The sequence below is a fragment of the Podarcis gaigeae genome (assembly GCF_964106915.1).
Source record: "Podarcis gaigeae genome assembly, chromosome: 12".
NCBI classification, from domain to species: Eukaryota; Metazoa; Chordata; class Lepidosauria; order Squamata; family Lacertidae; genus Podarcis; species Podarcis gaigeae.
In genome coordinates, this window is record NC_139688.1 from 36,883,871 (window position 1) to 36,901,172 (window position 17,302).

The 17,302-nt window shown below is 43.0% G+C and overlaps 1 protein-coding gene across 2 annotated transcripts in view; it reads right to left on the reverse strand.

The window, feature by feature from the left end:
• Window positions 1–1,172: 1,172 nt before the first annotated feature.
• Window positions 1,173–17,302, reverse strand: part of SKAP2 (src kinase associated phosphoprotein 2) — a 101,303-nt gene continuing 85,173 nt past the window's right edge. For both annotated transcript variants that reach the window (XM_083706043.1, XM_083706042.1), the window contains exons 12-13: window positions 5,299–5,400; window positions 1,173–3,321 (exon numbers count right to left, since the gene is read on the reverse strand). In XM_083706043.1, the coding sequence (XP_083562169.1) occupies window positions 5,308–5,400 (93 nt within the window). In that variant the 3' untranslated portion in view covers window positions 1,173–3,321; window positions 5,299–5,307. The remainder of the gene's footprint in view (window positions 3,322–5,298; window positions 5,401–17,302) is intronic.

Here is a 17,302-nt window from a genome sequence, read left to right on the forward strand (position 1 = left end):
CAGTGCTGATGAGACTCCCCACCCAACATCTTAACTGAGCCAGTGGCGCATATATTAGCACATGCAAATGTTATGTAAATTCATGTCATGGGCCCGTGCCCACAGCTCTTTAAGCACCCAGCACCTCCCCAGCGCCGCAGCAAGTTGCAAGTGCTTTGCCATAATCACGATCCAAGAGGGTTGCTTGTTTAACAATCCAGTCAAATGCAGCTGCAATTCTATCATCGCTAACATTAATCTATACTTGAATCTGGGATCTTAAAGAGATTTATAGTACAATGAACTGTCTGCAACAGTATTATTATTATTAAATCTGCTGCAAGAAGTGTTCCACTAATCCTTCTGAAAAAGAAAATATTTCACTTAAAAAAAAAAATCCCCACATTTCCCCACATATATATAGCATGTTTACTTGCAAATAAGCCTCACTGTGTTCCAAGTGTGCGCACAGGATTATAAGTAAGAGCACTAGTACATAGTACTGAGCTATTTCATTTCACACGAGAACCATTTAACATGCCATTCCCTCACAGGTCACTACAGACAGGGCCCTGTTTCCGAGATTATAAGGTATGGTACCTATAATCACTAACCATCTTTTTACAGGGAGATTGGGTCAAGGCTGAAACACAGAGGAGAAGATTTGCACCTCCACTATTGCCAATCCCTGAGTTTAACAGCAGGTGTCATGTCTGCACAGGTTTCTGTTGCACTGTAGAACACAGCAGTGGAATTGTTCCCCGTGGCAATTCGTTTTTAGCGCGCAAACGTGGCAATGTCTGCTCTCACAGCCCTGGCCATGTGAAAGGCAGATACCATTAAACGAGAGGCAAAGAAGTCTTTAGAACGGAGGGGCTCTGGAGCATGTAAGCTCCCAACCAAGTGAATTACTGCAGGCAGTGTATATGAAATCACTATATAAGGTGGCATGGCTACATCATGGCGGCACTGCAATTGAAGGCATTTGTATTACCCTTACTCCTCTGAATAAATTCAGATGACAGCCCCATTTCATTTCTTCATTCACTTTGGAGGCCAGATGGCATTAGAATCATTTACTTCACCTTGTTGTGTTTAATTACTACAATCAACACACTATTTTCCAAATTAATCATAACAAAGTAATTTCATTAGTAACACAGCAGGCTGTTGAATTATTAGCATCATAACAGTTTGCAAACAATTAAACTTTATTTGAACCTTAAAAATTTGCAGCGTGGAACATTATTGTAAGATCTAATGGCGGCAGAGTACAAATCCACAGTACAGAGCAAATAATCAAGCAAAATGCTGCATAAAATATGACTTACAAAACAGCTCTCTCAGTATTCCAAGGAACGCAAAGGAAATATAAGTAAACAATGAGAACAAAGCAATTAGCATATATTGCAACGTTTTCTTCTGTTTGAGACACATTAACGGGGGATTCTCCTACCCCACCCCCCTAAAAAGGTTATGGTATTTGTCAAGATTTCAAAGCAAACATTTCACCCCTTTTATTTTGCTGGGTTATTCCAAGGCATGTCTACTTAAAAGGTGGGGATGTGGTACCTTTGAAATATCTTCATTTGCAATGTGCGTGTGTGTTTGCTAAATATATCACTTTATACTGCATGGGGGGGGGAAAGGTTATGGAAATAATAAAACTGCTGCTGTCTATATTCTCCTATCAATAGGAGAAATTGTTTGAAGATATGTCATTCATCAGCTGGCTAAGGACTCCCTCTCCTGGATTTACATGAAAAGGGTAAGAGAGTCCTCCAAATATTTTAAGTAGCAACAGATTCATCTGAGCCTGATGGTGGGGGATGGGTTTTCCCAGAAGCCCAATATGCTGTGAAAGTCTACTGCCATCTACCGGCAAACATTGGCAATACAGAGAAGTCTATTTCTCCCCCTTCAGATCAGTGCTAAGCAGCACTGATGTAATTTCTGGTTTGTTTGACTAGCATTGCTTCTCGGGGATTTAAGCCAGCTCCTCCACTAACCTGAGGAAGTCTTTAGTCCTTTGGACTGGATTGGACGACAATGCTTTGGCTTATAAGCAGACATGTTTGAATGCTCCCCACCCAGCCCCTGGGGAGGGAAATCTCATGAACAAGAGAGCTGGATCCAGAAAAACAGCACATGTCTACTTAGAAGTAAGCCCCTTTGAGTTCAGTGTGGGACTTGCTCCCTCATATGTGAGTGTAGCAAAGCGTGCCAAGTTAGTCACGTTTAGGTCTCAATTAGCTTCTAACTTGTGACCATTCGTTTCAGTGGGAGCATTTTTTGCTTCTTTCTGGAACGATTTTTTGCTTCTTTTTGGAACATTGCAAGCATGTTCAGGAGCGACAGCACACACGTCTTTTTCATGGTTTCGGAGGGGCTGCTCCCTGCCCCCGCATGGCTCACACTCTCAGTTGGTTTTATGATATGTCTCAGTGACATGTTGGTAGATCATTACACAATCCCTCTATTACGCATGCCCTGGTTTTCTGAGGATCAGGACTCACCGAGGAAATGTGAAGACAACAGAACCAGAAAGAGGAAGAAAAGACGGTAATCCCCCCCTCTAAAAAAAGGAGGAAAAGCAAAGATTCACAATATTCAGGGTTGCTGTTGGGGGTTGTTGTTGAAAACTCTATAAAGGCACTGCATCTGGCGCAAGGATATGTAAGAATGTATCCTAGAAAGTGCAACATAAAGCATCTATAATCGAAGACTGCTATATAGATAGACATATATAATTTCACATCATATATAATTTGCTACCACAGTGTCATTGACTTTTGCATTTTAAAAGAATGTGAAAGTAATAAAAAATGTAAAATACCACTAAAGTAAAATGTACCGTTAGGGAAAAGAAAGAAACCAGAGGAATATTTCACATCCAAGACCCTTTGCTGTGTATCAAACGTAGAAGCTTAATTTTTGGAGATGTCTTCTGCGTCACTTGTGTTGAAATGAATGTGAGACGGTCCAGAATCTCTTGTAGATTTCCCTGACATTCATTTCAGCTGCAGCTACTCAGGATACATATCCTGTGTGTGATGCCCGTTTTGCAAAAGTATAACAAATGACTGAATGCAACAGTTTTTAAAAATAACTCCAATGCAAAATAATTTGAGTCCTACGATAAGCAGAGATTTTCTTTTTAAAAAGTTTTGCTTAACTTATACGTCAACACTCACAATAAACATTAAATATAAAAATACAGCATAAGAATCAATATGTAGAAGTGCAATACATTAGGGTTAATGCTCTTGCTAAAATCTAGGCACCTGCAGATTTGCATTGGCATACTTCTATGCCTGGCTTCCCGTAATTTGTAGAATCCACCTAATAAGAAAGAAAGAAAGAAAGAAAGAAAGAAAGAAAGAAAGAAAGAAAGAAAGAAAGAAGCCCACGGTTAATGCGTAAGAAAATACTCACACCACTTTGAAATGAATGGCAATCCTTGAATACTATACCTAACACCAGTGAATTAGTTTTCCCCATGGATGCGGATGAGCACACGCAAAACTGCACAAACCAATCAGGCAGAGATGGGCCTTTTTTTCTATGATCAGTCACCACCGATCTAGACTACAAAAACTAAAGGTAAGAAGACGCAGACAGAATGCTGTGTTTGTTCTGCATCGTTTATCTGCAGCGTTCAGAATTTAAAAGAAAAGATGGGGGCAGGGCCTTAATAAAATTCACAAGCCCCACCTTCCCCAATTTTAGCCAGATTGTGCCCATTACAGACTTCTAAAAACCATAGATCAGGTCAGACACGAAAGGTAAAGGGGCTAGGTCACCTTGCTCTACTTATTTCCTCTAGGAACATAAATTCTGTCCATCCCTTGTATTGCTTGGCCAACAGTAGCCATCGATGGCAAGCTGGGAATCACCCTATAAAAGCTCTTGTGGCAACTATCCCACCAATGCAAAATAACTTCCCTACATGGGTCCATCTGATTAGCTGCATTTGCCGTATCACGGAGTGAAACCCAGAGCTGAATTAATTTAAAACGGCAGAGTCCAGGAATAATCGGGAGCTGTTTTGCCTTGGGATGATAATAATATAAAGAGGAGAAACATTCACAGACAAGTGGTATTTGCGATTTGAAGCAAGCCATGACCCCCAGGCAGCGTAAGCATTACTGGTGATGTAAAGAAATCCTAGGAAGCAGCACTTTCTGTTCTCCGAGTGGCCTGAAACCCATTCATATAAGATCATTCCTATAATATGGCATTTGGAAACATGGAAGCACCCTGACAGTATCATCATCATCATCATCATCAGGCTGTTGTGTATACGGAATGTGGCTAACAGAGCTTGCTATAATGGGAATTCTAAAGCAAAATAATAATAATTTTAAAAATCACTTTGACTGGATCACACTCAGAATTTGCCTTAAGATAGTTTCAGGGCGTATACAGACATCCCATTATTTGAGCCACTATTTGCTGCACTGGGAGAGCACCCTCACCAACTTGTTCAAACAAATGGTTTTTGCCTGCTGGTTTTGCTCAGGAAAAAGCAGTTCTGAGCATCTGAGGCAGAACTACAAGTGCACACAGCATTTGATGGGCTTTGTGTAGCAGCAGCAGCACACCCCCCCCCCCCCGGTGCCTTCCAGATATTTTGGACTACAACTCTCTTCAGCCACAGCCAGGCCTGCAGCAGTGGATAGTTGCAGTCCAAAATATCTAGGCTACCACCTGATATCATAAAGCCCCCTTGTCCCCCTGTCCCATCCTGGAAGCAGTTTTGTGCTCCTGGATATGATATTGTTACAACTAAAAATATTAACACTAGTACCTTTGAGAAGAAGTGGAGAATAGAATTATGATTACTGATGTGGTTACCATTATTAGAATTAAAGTTTACTAAATTTACAGGTGATGCCTCTTCCTCTGTTTTAAAAAAGGGAACCTCTGTGGAAATTAAGAAGAAGGACAAGACTGGGTAGTGTTCAGTTTACTGGTCTGTATGCCACTCATGTCGTGGCAGCAAGAGCCTCATCCTGCAGAAAGAAAATCCTGCTTCAACATTACATCTGTAGGCACCCTCAAAAAATTGAGGCTGAAATATGGTGAGTCACCCGGGAAGGATGGGACGCATTGTGGAAGACGTATTTCCTCCCATTATACAATAGTTTATTTTATTTCACTTAAAACTACACTACAGGTCCATTTTTTATTTTGCTTTATTTGCTGCAGTCTTTATTAACAGAACTCCAGCGAAGATTCCAGGAAAAGAAATCTGTATGAAACAGAGAGCAAGGAACATATAAGCCATTACAGAAGATTGAATTAAAATGTACTTACCCGGGCCTCTCAAATATCATACATCTCCATTATGTAGGCTCTAGGCACCAAGCCAATGGTTCCTTTCATTTCTCCTACCCACCAGCCAAATCTACCGTACTCCTAATTGAAAACAATATGCAATATTAACCTTTAGTCTGATATAAATGCAATAGAGTTTTTGCATGTGACTCCTTAGGTTTCCTCCTTATATACAGTTACAAAAGCATGAATGGAAAATTAAAACATTAAGGAATTGCGTGTGTATGTGTTTCTGAAGCACTTGAAATGCAGTTAAGCAAAACAGGAAATTACATTTTTAAAGACTATCTGTTACTACATCCTAGAGAGAGAGACAGCGAGAAAGAGAGACGAGAGAAATACTAACTACCTATAGCAAGGCAAAATTCACTCAATGAGCAATACAGAATGTGATTGTACTAATGTCTTGTTTTGTAGAGTTTGTATATACGCCTAGTTGTTGTTTTTAACAGTAATATCCAAACCATGCAGTCTTCATTGGCCTTATTTCATTCCTGGTTACCCACTTGGCTTTTCCTCAGTTAATGGTTCCCCTTGAACTTGCTGGTTTTGCCTGCTTTGCTCCCCCCCCCCCGCCCCCCGCTAGTTTGAAGGAGAAATAAACCAACGATCTCTGGCTCAGCATTATGTCTAAATCATTTCACGCCAAACACATCACGATCTGGAGCGAAGGTTTGTTCTTGGCTTACTAACTGTGGTTTGAACAAAACATACTAAAAACCCAGGATTGGATGGACACAATACTAACCAAGAGATCATGGTTTGTGTCTCCCACACTCAAACGGGGAGCAGCAAAGTGAGAAAGATCAGGAAATCATTAACTGTGGTTTACTGTATTGTGTGAACTGGGCCATTGTGTGTTGTGTGTTTTGGTTTGGTATTATCACTGGTATACTACTTCTTCTTCTTCTTCTTCTTCTTCTTCTTCTTCTTCTTCTTCTTCTTCTTCTTCTGCATTACGGGTCATGAGGCTCATGGGGTGAATTCCCCTAGAGACAGGGAGCCTTACTCTGCCTTCTTTTTACATTCTTTCATCCAAAACCATATCAACAGCTGACATTTGAAAACTAATACTTTATAATAAGGTATGGAGATCAGCTGGGAGCCATTCAGTAACGCAGCCTTGAGCCGTAAAGAACCTTGGTTAGTTAACTTCACATATATGCCAAGTTAAGTTGACGTAGAGGGGCGATGCTCCCCACACACAGCCTCTATCCCTTCTCAGAATTCACCATTGCTTTATGCGGGAAATTCTATCACAGTTCTCATATGCCTGACAGGTGACTAATGCATTTTGGTTTGGAATTTGCTTAGGCGTAGCGAGATAAATCTGGAACAAAACAAGTATATGATAGTTTAAGGAAATAATATTTTCCAAAAGCAATACCAAGTAAGAGCATTGTGGGATCCAAATTTAATTTCTGTCCCTCTGAGGTAAATATTGTTAAGATCAATCCTAACAGCAGCTCAATAACTTCCAGCTGCTGAAATTGCCCCTTCGTACGCTGCGTGGAGCAGGCAGCAGTATGAAAACAGAGAGCTCATTCCAAAATCAGGCTGACAGTGACCACATGAGGGACGAGGAAAGCCGAAACACAGAGAGACTTTGATATAGGAGAGAGCATCAACCTTCTGTTGCAAATGTAGAGAATTTCTGCAGAATAAAGCAAGCTGTTTTCTACCTGAATCTAAGCATTGGTGGCATTCTGAATGGATTCCGGCATGTATGTGAGATGCAAATTTTACCTGTCCTTTTCTACAGATTATATGAAAAGGATCGAAATTATACCCAACACTTACAGGGATTTCTTCAACAATCTGGTTCACTCATGCCATATATATTACCCCCAAAGCCCATATACTTCCCACCCCAACTCATCCATCTCTCATAAATGCACATCTCCCAGTCACTTCCACTCATTAGCCTGGATTGTGCTGTTCAAACAATCAAAACTACACCTTGCTTCCTGAAATATGCCACACCTTTTTTCATTTTCAAAGGGCTTCTGCTTAATTTATAATTTGACATTAACTGCTTAGTGTGAAAGCAGAGGAACTTCTTCTGCAGGATTTGTCAAGTCTGAATCTGTCAAGATATGGTCCTGATGCCTCTTTGTAAATTTAAAAATTTAGATGGGGCGGGGAGAGAATCAAAGAAATCAAGGCTATTAATGGCTACTCAGGTTGGTGGGTCCAGTCCAATGCTCGGATTCTGCTTTGGGGCTTCTTATGGCCATCTGGTTGGCCACTGTGGGAAGAGCATGTTGGAATAAATGGGCCATTGGCCTGAACCAGCAGGATTTTCCTTTGCTCTCAGATAAAAAGATGTATTCTGGCTAGGATGTGGTTATACAGGATGTTTTACGCGTTTTACACATGTATAAGTGTGTGTGTGGTTGTGTGTGTATGTGAGCCCACACAGTAATACCCTAACATAAACAAGATGGCAGAGTTTTCATGATGGACGCAGTCTTTTATTTTACGCCTAACTTCGCCTGGATGTTAAAAACAAATACACTAAGCCCGTTAATTTAACTGAGCACCTACAATGAGAAGCATGCCCAGGCTCTGCTTCGGAAGCCCTGCACCTTCAGGGGAACAAGAGAAGCCCCAAGGCAGAAGTCGGATTTCCCTTTTGCCCATTGGAGTGAATGATGCTGGTTCATCAGCACATACAGCAACCAGGCCAACGACTCTCCCGCTGCAGCTTCGAAACGATTGTTCTGGGGCCAAAACCCTTAAAGGCAAAGAGGAGCTTTGCCGCCTCACCAGGGGTTCAGATGTTCCAGCTGTGTGTGTGTGTGTTTAATAAACACATGTTTCATCTCACATTAGGCTGCTTAAATATACAATCCATGTCCCTGCAGACTTAAAGAGCGAGCAATCACTCACGGTGCCAGCCCTCACCTGTGCGGGAGGGAATTGTGCCAAGAAAGCTTTCCCAAAAAATAGGAGAAAGAAGAGAAAGTCGGGGGGGGGGACACACCACTTTCTGAACACTAGCCGTAGAAATCGTTCATAGATGGGGCAGGGAGCAAAACAACGTGAGGTTTGCGGAAGGCTGCTTTAGTTAAGTGATCATTAAAGGCTTTTACGACTAATGGCAGAGAATAAAAGCAGTCTCCTAAATTACAGAATGGAAATATCCAATGCAGACATTTCAGGAACTTGGAAATAACACGTATTTTGCGGTGGGCGGGCGGAGAGAAAGCTGCTTCAGAAGAATACAATTAAATTTAATTTAAAACCAAATTTCTCCTCCTTTTTGAAAACAATTTCTAGCTGCTAGGAATATACAGTTTAATGCACTTGTGTGAAGCTAAACTTGAAGATGAAGTGGCTGGTGATGTAACAGTCTAGTAAGCTAATTTATGGATTGGCTGCAGACATCGGCCCAGGAAGAGGCCGAAGCCTGCAACCCAGATGCTTTTATTTTATCATTACTATTCTTGGTATGAGCCTCACGAGCAACATGAATCCCAATTAGAGCATTTGTAGTATAAGCAAGTAGGAATGAAAACACAGGCCCCGCTTGATTGGGAACGCCATATTTTAACCTTCGGCTGGTGTCGTTATTGCAGAGAGACCTCTTTCTAACCGGTTAATGTATTTACATCTCTCTCTCTCTTTTAAAGAGTGCTTCTGACTTTCATATGCACACAAAAACCAATTTGATCCTGCTCTTAGAGCTCTGTTACAGATACATTACTTACACATGACTCTAAAGGTAATTGATTCAGGCTACTCTGAGAGTCATATATGCTAGTTATTGAACTAGCACGCACATATGGAATAAAAAGCCTTAACATTCACCTCCAGGGAAAATACAAGCATTAGGGCAATTCATATATTCTAGGTTCCTTGAAAACCAACAAGCTGCCATGCATTTTGATTCATGGCTTGGGGGTCCTGCATAAGTGGGAAAGCACATATGCTTGTGCAAGGCAGCCCCACCTTGTTCCCCTGTGCCCACATCCCACTGTGAGGGTCTGTCGCGGGCAGGGGAATGCAGTGATGGCGAGCCAGCAAAGCTATGTTGCACAATCAGAGATCAGCTCAATCTACTCTGGATTCAGCCATTTATTATTTGTACATCAACTCGGCGAACAGCAAAATATGACTGATCGCATTATATCTTAATACAGGTAAGATGCATGTAGCCACTCCTTCATAACTAAATGCCAGGAGACAAAATAATTTATGCTATGGAACAGCTCCATCTCATTCAGGAGATTGAAAAGATTCTTGCAACACTGCCAACAGCAATGCTCTGTTCCTTACAGGGAGGTCTCTCGAATTTAAAAGCCGGTCTTTATCCTACAGCCAGTGAACGACAGCATCAATCAGCAAATTATTTAATATTTGTGGGGAAACAGCCCCGTGAGAGCCTGTTGTGTAAGCTGCTTATTTATACCTTATTCAGGTATGAATAAGCCTACTATCTGGTATTCCTCAGAATATGTAGGTGGAGTGTGTATTCTTCCCACTAGCTCCAGCGCAGGCAATTGACTCCACTTCAGAGAGACTGATAAAATAATGAAGAGTCCTTTAATCTGCAGGAAACCATTCCAGTCAATTTATAAGAAATATTGCATTCCTTTGTAGGATGTGTAATTATTTTCTATTAATCATGCGCTATAAAGCTACATGATGTGGTTATTCTGTTATCGCTAGGAAGAGGCCTGCAGTCAGCTCCTGACAATGTTAGGTAATTATGAACACAAAGCTTCTTTCTCTTTCTGTAGAAATGCTATCAAGATCCAGGAGCACTGTAATGCTTTATTGTATGAAAATAACACTCGGAAGAAATTAAAGAGCCACATAATGAATGGCTTAAAGGCAGATGTGTGCATGGCCGGGAGACGAGGAGAGAGGAAGAGAAGGCAGAAAAAAAATACTTAAAAATTTTGTGGAAGGAAAACTATAAAGGGACAACCAGCAGTGACGTTTTCAAAATAAGCCATGCACCCAAATTTCATCTGGAACTATTAGCCATCCTTCCCGAAGCACTTAATGCAAGTATCTGGCTACCTGAAATTATAGCTGTGAGTCAGAACACAGTTACAACTGCTTAAATCTCAGTGACATCTATTTATTGGTTTATTTAAAGATCAATTTATTTCTACACCTGCAGCTCAGCCCAAAAAAAGGTTCCCAGAGCAGCTCACAAAGATCAATAATCTGTCAGCCCTTGCTTATCATTAGACAGAAGACAGAAGGGAAGGATTGGGAGAAAAGCAAATTTAGGCCCTGGATCTTAAGAACAACCTTATACCTGGAATGGAAACAGTTCAAAAGAAGAGGAGCCAAAAGTTGCTGGTCTTTGGGCAGAGCCAATAGGATGATCCTGCTTCCCTCCTCTTGCTCAGCTGCTGCCCAATGAAAAACAGCTGATGCAAGTGACAAGGGAGTTTTTAGCTGGCTTAACTTCGTGGAGGATTTTGCCGCAAACTTCAATACAATCAGAATCTCGCTAATATAACAGAACTAAATAAAAAAGCAACACTAACAGTAAAGTAGCTGAGAACTTTTTAAAAAAGAAATGGCATGTGCTTTTTTAGTATAATAGAATTTGCAGGTTTTCTACAATTACCACACAAAAAAATGGTTCACGTGGATGAATATAGGAAGATTTACGTAGCAACTCTTTAACATAAAAATAAAATGCGCACTAGGCAACAGAGACCCTGATCTTACAAAGGTTACCCAAGTAGATAAAATGAATTGAGGATCTTTGGAGAATTTGTCCCAGATGCACAAAATCCCATCATTTGCCTTCGTAATATGAATTTCCAGGGCCTTCTCTCTGCAGGCAGGTGTGAGGGTGTTTATAAGGCAACTCAACAGCAAAATGCAGAACACAACATTTTATGTTACTAAGTTGCTGAAGTCACAAGTAGCTTAAGTTAATATACTCAGTTTGTGATTCAAACTATACGGTGGTTTGAAATGCATGGGAAAAGAGCTGCTGGGTGGACAGCCCTGACTTCCAGCCAAGGCATTGGTTTAGATTGCCTTTTCAAACTGTCTGACTCTTTGATGCTGTGACTCAAAGGGCTCATCAAAAGCCTTTTGATTATACAACCCTCTCACACCCTGTAACACCTGAGTATGAACTCACCCATCAAAAAAAACTTCCTAAACTTGAGAAGCCCATGCCAGAAAACAGAGGTTCTGGCCTTCCCTTCTCCTTGTTTTGTGAACTTTCTACTTTTAAACTTTTCTACTTGCTTTCTGCTTCCAAACACGCATCTCTGGTGGTACAGAGGACTGCTAAACAGTAGCGTACCAGACACAGTAAGTTTGAATGGAATCTAAATGACTAAGCTTGAGGTTGAAGCGATTTACAGCTACGATTCAAACTCATACAGGAGCCCCAGAAAAGTTGGTTGCTCTATTATTATTATTATTATTATTATTATTATTATTAAGAGCAGCGGAAACAGAAAGATCGCAACAACACCATTCAATCACTCCGTGGCTGAGTGAAGTTTTAAACCAGGCCCAAGAGAAACCCTGTCCACTGACATGCACTAGATTCTGTGCTGAACTATTTTGATACAAAGTCATCCCAAGTCTAGATTGGATTTAGTAAAGCAACACATTAAGATCAACTCTAAGTATCTTTTTACAGTTTATAGAAGTATCTTTCTGCAACGTGTGATTTGTACACAGTTGTTTTTAACAAAGTTTCAAACCAGCAGTCAGTTCAATGGCACAGAAATATCAAATATTATCTATGTATATATCTAAAAAAAAAAAGTTGATGAAATATGTAACCTACAGATATATTCCAGAGTAAGTGGATAATGGGCATTGTGCCTGCTATTATACAATACAAACCTGGATTTCCAGCTCTGAAATAACTGGAAATGAAAGACTGTAAACTATTTTAATAGATTTCTGTTTGCTTGCTGAACAAAGTTGCTGGTTAAGAGAAGGGTTTTGTTTTTCCCTAAAACTACTTTGGTCATTACTGTATTCTTCTACTACTAAAAACAGGAAGACAATGTTGAGCGTATTTTTCGTTTATAAGCAAAAGCTCCAAAAAGATGTTCAAGCAGAGCTGAGCCTATACTTCATTTTTTAAGGACAGCTAGCCTTGTGCTGCATGGATATGTGCTGAATTAGAAACAGGAAATAAGCAGCAATAATAATCTCTGAACTGCGGAACACATCATCCCAGTAAATGTTATTGATTGCTCTGAAAATAGGAGTGTATAAGTCTGGGTTGGCAGAATATCTGGCCATAAGGCTAGAATAAGGCTATATTCTGCCTGAATCCAGATTTGTGTTATAAAAATAATGAGGAGCCTGATAATATACCGTATTTTTCGCCCTATAAGACGCACTTTTTCCCCTCCAAAAATGAAGGGGAAATGTGTGTGCGTCTTATGGGGCGAATGCAGGTTTTCGCTGAAGCCTGGAGAGTGAGAGGCGTCGGTGCGCACCGAAGTCTCTCGCTCTCCAGGCTCCAGGAAGCTATCCGCAAGCCTTGCACGCCTGGAGGGAGTTCCCCCGGGCGCACAAGGCTTGCGGGCGGCAGCCTGCAGCGCGGAGCATGGGGCGCCCTCCGGAGGACGCCCCGTGCTTCGCGCAGGTGTCCGCTAGCCTTGCGCACCCGGGGATCTCCCCCGGGAGCCGAAGGCTTGCGGGCGGCAGCGCGGAGCATGGGGCACCCTTCGGAGGCCGCCCCGTGCTCCGCGCAGGTGTCCGCTAACCTTGCGCACCCGGGGATCTCCCCCGGGAGCCGAAGGCTTGCGGGCGGCAGCGCGGAGCACGGGGCACCCTTCGGAGGCCGCCTCGTGCTCCGCGCTGGTGTCGGCAAGCCTTGCGCACCCGGGGGATCCCCCCCGTGAGCGCAAGGCTTGCGGGCGGCAGCCGGCAGCACGGAGCACGGGGCGGCCTTCGGAGGACGCCCCGTGCTCCGCGCTGGTGTCGGCAAGCCTTGCGCACCTGCGGGATCCCCCACCGTGAGCGCAAGGCTTGCGGGCGGCAGCCGGCAGCACGGAGCACGGGGCGCCCTTTGGAGGCCGCCCCGTGCTCCGCGCTGGTGTCGGCAAGCCTTGCGCACCCGGGGGATCTCCCCCCGGGAGCGCAAGGCTTGCGGGCGGCAGCCGGCAGAACGGATCACGGGGCGCCCTTTGGAGGCCGCCCCGTGCTCCGCGCTGGTGTTGGCCAGCCTTGCGCACCCGGGGGATCTCCCCCCGAGAGCACAAGGCTTGCGGGCGGCAGCTGGCAGCGCGGAGCACGGGGCGCCCTTCGGAGGACGCCCCGTGCTCCGCGCTGGTATTGGCCAGCCTTGCGCACCCGGGGGATCTCCCCCCGAGAGCGCAAGGCTTGCGGGCGGCAGCCGGCAGCACGGAGCACGGGGCGCCCTTCGGAGGACGCCCCGTGCTCCGTGCTGGTGTCGGCAAGCCTTGCGCACCCGGGGGATCTCCCCCCGAGAGCGCAAGGCTTGCGGGCGGCAGCTGGCAGCGCGGAGCACGGGGCGCCCTTCGGAGGACGCCCCGTGCTCCGCGCTGGTGTTGGCAAGCCTTGCGCACCCGGGGGCGCGTGGGGCGCCCTGAAACAGAGGGCTCCCCATGCTGCGGACTGTAGCCTGCCGCCCGACGCGCGGGGCGCCCTGAAGCAGAGCGCCCCTCGCGCCAGGCAGACATGGGCCAGCCCCACAAGCTCGGGGGACAGCGGGGAGGCGCAGCACCGCCATCCCACTGTTCCCCGACCTGGTTTTGGGGGGAAAAATAAAGGAATTTTTTCCCCTTTATTTCCCTCCCCCCCAAAAAAGTAGGTGCGTCCTATGGGACGGAGCGTCCTATGGGACGAAAAATACGGTACTCTACATAATCATTTGCACCTGGCACATGAAATTATGCCCTTCTACAATATGAAATTATCTCATAGCAAGATAGCTCACACCCTCCTTACTGCATAATGTGGGCCACAGTGTCCCTAACAAAGGCTTGGAGCAAAATGAAGACTTGCACATTTCTATCAAAAGTTTATGTTTAAAGCTGAAGGGTCCATGCTGCAGGTATTTTGGAGCATGCAGCTTGTGAAAAGTAAACAGGATCTGGTACTAAGCAATCTTCTTCTAAATGAAAAGTTCTTTATTCCTAAAACAATATTCTTTTAGGGTCCCCAAAATCTACATTGTAATTTATATTCCTATTTTAAACCTGGTTTTAAAATTTAGCCAAAAGTAGGGGAGAAAGATTCCTTTTTTTAAAAAAAGGTTAGTTACAATATTTCAAAAGTGAATGCTGATCCTCCCCCCTTGTTAGAATCCTCAGTACTGTAAACAACAAATTACATTATGGGAGTAGGAAAACACCTGAAGATTTCTTTTTTCTTGCATAAAGGTCAGGATAAAGCAAACACAAAGTATTAACTAACAACACAACACTTTATGGTACTGGGAGAAACGTATAGGAGCCTGCGTGCAGTTAGAATGCTCCTATATAATATTGCTATTAAGTTTAAAATCAAAAAGATGATGGGGGAAGGAGGAGACTATAACCCTGTGAACTTTACAAATACAGGAAATATATGTGAAAACACAGAATATAAACCTCTGTACTACTAAAAAGCATTTAAGACCAGTTGCAGTTGCCACTGTTTGCAATAAGATATGAGCAACAAAAAGCACAAACAAGAGTCAAAAGTTGAAGTGTGCACTCCGTTTCAAAACCTACGTAAGATCATACTGTTCTTAAAGTGAAGTTGTTTCCAAATATTTCATTTCGGGAAGGGAGGAATTTGTCAAGACATGGTTAGGAAAACTAATTTTGTTGATCATATTTTAGGAACGACACCCACCCACAAAGATGTTACTGGCAGGAGCACCAAAGGTATGTTTCGGCTCGTTTCATAACTGGCCTTGCTGTTATTTAAATTTCCTCTGCTGAAATGCTTTCTGCCTTCACAAGTACTTTATCTTTCAGCTCACATTGCATTCTTCCCACAACATATAATACTTACCTTTAATTCCTTATCAGCAGAATAAGATTTCCTGAGGATTAATGTCACGGGGGGCTGATATACGATCAGAAAGTAATAAGCAATAGCTGAGATCAAGCCAAAGTTGAAATTTATGACACCATTTTGGAACTGCAGACATTAGCGTCTCCCAACACCTGCATCTCTCATGTTCAACCACTAGATGGTGTAAAAAATGTTTATTTAAAAAACAAAAAACTGCCAAGGAATCATCCAAGTGCCATAAAACTGAAGCACCAATTTAGAGGGTTAAGAAGCATTTGTTCAAATCCTTCATCTTAAGAGGTTGTGGATTATATTTTACTGTGTTTATATTCTTAACAAACCCTTTGTCTGGCTGGTAACAGTCAGTTAGACCTTGAACAGTAGAGGCAGATTATTCCCTAGTGTTTTACTTTCCAAAGTTCCTGAATTCAATGCTGACTAGAGACCTCACTTTGGAGGGGCAAATTCTGAACATAAAACTTCCATAGATCGGGAGCAGCTACAACTGATCAAAACCAAGGTGTAAACTTTTTCAGCAGGGGGCCGGTCCACTGTAACTCAGATCTTGGGGGGGGGGGGCGGACTATATTTTGGAGAAAAAAATGAACAAATTCCTATGCCCCACAAATAACCCAGAGATGCATTTTAAATAAAAGGACACGTTCTACTCAGGTAAAAACACACTGATTCCCAGACCGTCTGCAGGCTGGATTTAGAAAGCAATTGGGCCGGATTTGGGCCCCGGGCCTTAGTTTGCCTACCCATGGTGTAGAAGATAGATAGATAATACATAGATACCGTAGGTAGGTAGGTGAATCAAGATACTACATAGGATTGAAGGGAAAGAGAAGGCATGTTTGCTCCACCTTGTGTTTCTTTGCAAAGTGGAATGCTTTCAGTCCTGGGTCAAATGATCCACGAATTTGACTGGTAAAAATCAAGATGCAATTCCTTGTAGGAATGTTTAAAGAGCTGTAGCTGTTTAACATGTTAGTTAACATACTTAAGAGAAAAGTACAGTAAGACAGTGCTATAAAATAAAAGTGTAAGGCTGCAATTGTGCCCCCTTTCTTGGGAATAAGCTCTGTCGGAATACAATGGGCCTTACTTCCAGAAAAGCATGGACAGGATTGCAGAACATGGCCACACACCTGGAAGCTAGCTCCTGCATTTAAGAAAGCAAAAAGAGTGAATTAGATATTCCCGGTCTGGATTTTGGGGAGCTAAATTCCTGCCGCACCAAGGATTTAGCAGGTGTGCCTGGGAAGGAACTAGTTCCCCATCTGTAAAATGGGAATAAGGATGACCTAACTCTCATAGTGTTTTGAGGGCAGCTGTGCAACAGAGATATTGTAAATCATTATTATTAAGTTATTTTGTTACATCAATAACAAAGCAGAAGAGGTACACTTAGTTCTAATGAAACACATCTATTTAATTAGAGATACTTTGCACTTTACAGGCGTGGGAAAGGCATGGTAGGGTTGCCACTTTTGTTCTGGAAAAATACAGGACAGGACAGGGCGGGGCAGTTGGGAGGCAATTTTTTTTTCATCTGGTGCTGAAGTGACTTCAAAGCAATCCATTGCAATATACTGCAGCCTATCACAATGGCCCCTCTGGAATCTGTCTGTCTGTCTGTCTGTCTGTCTGTCTGTCTGTCTCTCTCTCTCTCTCTCTCTCTCTCTCTCTCTCACACACACACACACACACACACACACACATATTTGTAAATCTGTCTGTGCTTGGCTACCCAGAGCTTAAATACATGACCTTTCACATACCCTTTCAAAAACATGCATTTGGAGGGGTTCCCTAACCTGGGGTGGGAGAGAGAGAAAGAGAAAGAGAAAGAGAAAGAGAAAGAGAGAGAGAGAGAGAGAGAGAGAGAGAGAGAGAGAGAGAGAGAAGACCTGAAATACAGGACAAAACTGTATCAATACAGGATGTAACATTTTACATTGAAATATGGGACAATCCTGTATTATACAGGAAGAGG